At 34.7% G+C, this 2,365-nt stretch overlaps 1 protein-coding gene across 1 annotated transcript in view; it reads left to right on the top strand.

Annotated features, from left to right (window-relative positions):
- Positions 1–2,365, top strand: part of LOC107713764 (enoyl-CoA delta isomerase 2, mitochondrial-like) — a 10,520-nt gene that overhangs the window by 1,319 nt on the left and 6,836 nt on the right. Inside the window, exons 3-4 of the mRNA XM_016519375.1 lie at positions 860–958; positions 1,627–1,809. Coding sequence (XP_016374861.1) covers positions 860–958; positions 1,627–1,809 — 282 coding nt within the window. The remainder of the gene's footprint in view (positions 1–859; positions 959–1,626; positions 1,810–2,365) is intronic.

The raw sequence follows: 2,365 nt of genomic DNA on the forward strand, positions 1-2,365 counted from the left end.
GAACGAAACACCGTCATGTTGCTCAGAGATGCAAAACAGCGCTGTAGCTGTGTTTGGAATTATTTTTGTTGTCAAAATAGAGCAAAAACAAGCAATATGGTGTCTAAAATGCAAGTCTCTTAATTAACTTCTTGTATTTTGAACTGTAGTAAAAAATCAATATTACATTTGTAATCATGGCAATTTTTACCGCACACTGTGTGATACTGATTAACTATATGAAATTATATAAATATATACATTTTCTGTCCCCATATCTTGAATTTTGTGATCATTCTAAATGCATTTATTAGACTGAATCATGCTGTAGGGGTGTTTGCAAAATACTCGATAATGTCAAATCGCACATCGTTAAAACAACAATTACGATATTATCGCAGACGATATATATCGCACACCCCTACTCTGGACTAATAAAACGCACTCGCTCTTGGGACAAAAAAGGCTTCAGAAGTGAAAAATAAAAGTTAATTTACTTTAAATGAATTTGTTCAACATGTTCAGGTATTTTACTGTATGTTTACTATATGTTTGGATTTGATTTCATGATTGTTTTTAATTTCTCATGTTTTTCATGTTTTTCTCAAGTTAGTCTACCGTTCCATAAGGTTTTTTAAGAAATACATACTTTTATCCAGCAGGTATGCATTAAATTGAGTAAACTTTTTCAACATTAAATTGTACATTTTAAATTGTAATAATATTTTACAATATTACTGATTTTACTGTATTTTTGATCAAATGCAGCCTTGGTGAGCAGAAGAGACCTCTTTCAATTACAGATTTTTGTTGACTCCATCTACAAGACCAGATTGTCCCTTAATTATTATGCATTTCTGACTGTTTTGTAAATGATCAGGCCACACAAGGACCCTGCAACACCTCCAAACCCAGCATGCTGGACTTTGTGAATAAAGCCAAATGGGACGCATGGAAGAGTCTGGGCTCCGTGTCACAGGTATTTTTCATATTTATTTTTTGACATATTTATTTTTCACTATAGAGTGAATATATATAAAAAAAACAATTTTGGGTCAGTTTTTATGTATTACTAAAGGTTTTATGTTCAAATTTGTAATTAATAAAAAAAAAAAAAAATGGAAAATCAAATTTGAATAAAAATCTAATTATTAAAGCATATGTATTTTGTTTCATGTTTATATAACTTGCATGCTCACGCTCATAAGCAATAGAAGGACTGTTATTTTAATATTTATATATATATTATTATATGTTTTATTTTATTTTTTATTTTTACGTGCTTTTGTTATTTTTTTGTAAACACTGTTTTATTTATCCTTATTTTTATTTCAGTTATAGTTTTAATAATTGTAGTACTTCAAATTAAACTTTATTTTAGTTAGTTGTGACTTTTCATTTTCCTTTTAAGTTTACGTTCATCTATCTTACTAATATCTTACTTCATTTCAGCTTTATTTAAATTGCTGAAAACAGGTTTGAATTTGATAATAATGGGCCACAGGGTTTCATTCAGGTCTCAGGACAAGGTTCAGGCTTTAACCTAATAGTTTTGCAGACCTCTAAATAAAGAGCGAGCATGTACCGAGCACAGTGTATGTGTCCAGCATACATCTAGTGTTTTATGTGGTAATGTGATTGTGTTAGGAAGAGGCCAGGCAGCAGTATGTGGATCTCATCTCGTCTCTGGTGGGAACAGAAGCTCCTGCGGTGGCAGCGCAGCCCACCGGGAGCACAAAGGGCTTCCAGACCCTGCTGGTCAGCACAGAGGACAACATCACCACCATCCGGCTCAACAGACCTGAGAAAAAGAACGCCATCACTGTGGAGGTGAAGAAGTTGCTTTGGATAATTTTTTTTTTTTCACATTTTGAAGGCTCAAAACTAATAGTTTAATCATGACAACTCTCGGAATATTTTAGCATGGTGATGGATATGACCATGTTAATGTATTTGGTCTTGGCGGAACAGATCTGCTACACTGCTGCTGAATTGCTGCTGCTGTTGGTTATTGCTGTAGTTGTAGATTATTGCTGCTGCTGCAAGCAAGTACAGGAACTTGCTGCTGCCAATGCATATGGCGATACGGTGCCATGAGTATTTAAGACATACTGCTGCTGCACAAATAACATATAAAATAACCCGTAGCAGATCTATACAGGTGGAGCTGGGGAAGGCGGAGAGTTTCAGAGAAACTCTGAAAGCACGCTGCAGGAATCTCTAGTGAATGCTAGCCAGCCATATAAATGCAAGGCAGTAAGCTCATTGGCTGCATATGCACATGAACCAATCAGCTTGTGCCAAGTCGTTTAACTCTCTGAATATCATCAGTTAACACCCCGTCAGCCTGCGCCATCTAGAGTTTCATGACTAAACTATATATTTA

This window comes from Sinocyclocheilus rhinocerous, unplaced genomic scaffold (assembly GCF_001515625.1).
Source record: "Sinocyclocheilus rhinocerous isolate Xijiao unplaced genomic scaffold, SAMN03320098_v1.1 scaffold642, whole genome shotgun sequence".
Classification (NCBI taxonomy): Eukaryota; Metazoa; Chordata; class Actinopteri; order Cypriniformes; family Cyprinidae; genus Sinocyclocheilus; species Sinocyclocheilus rhinocerous.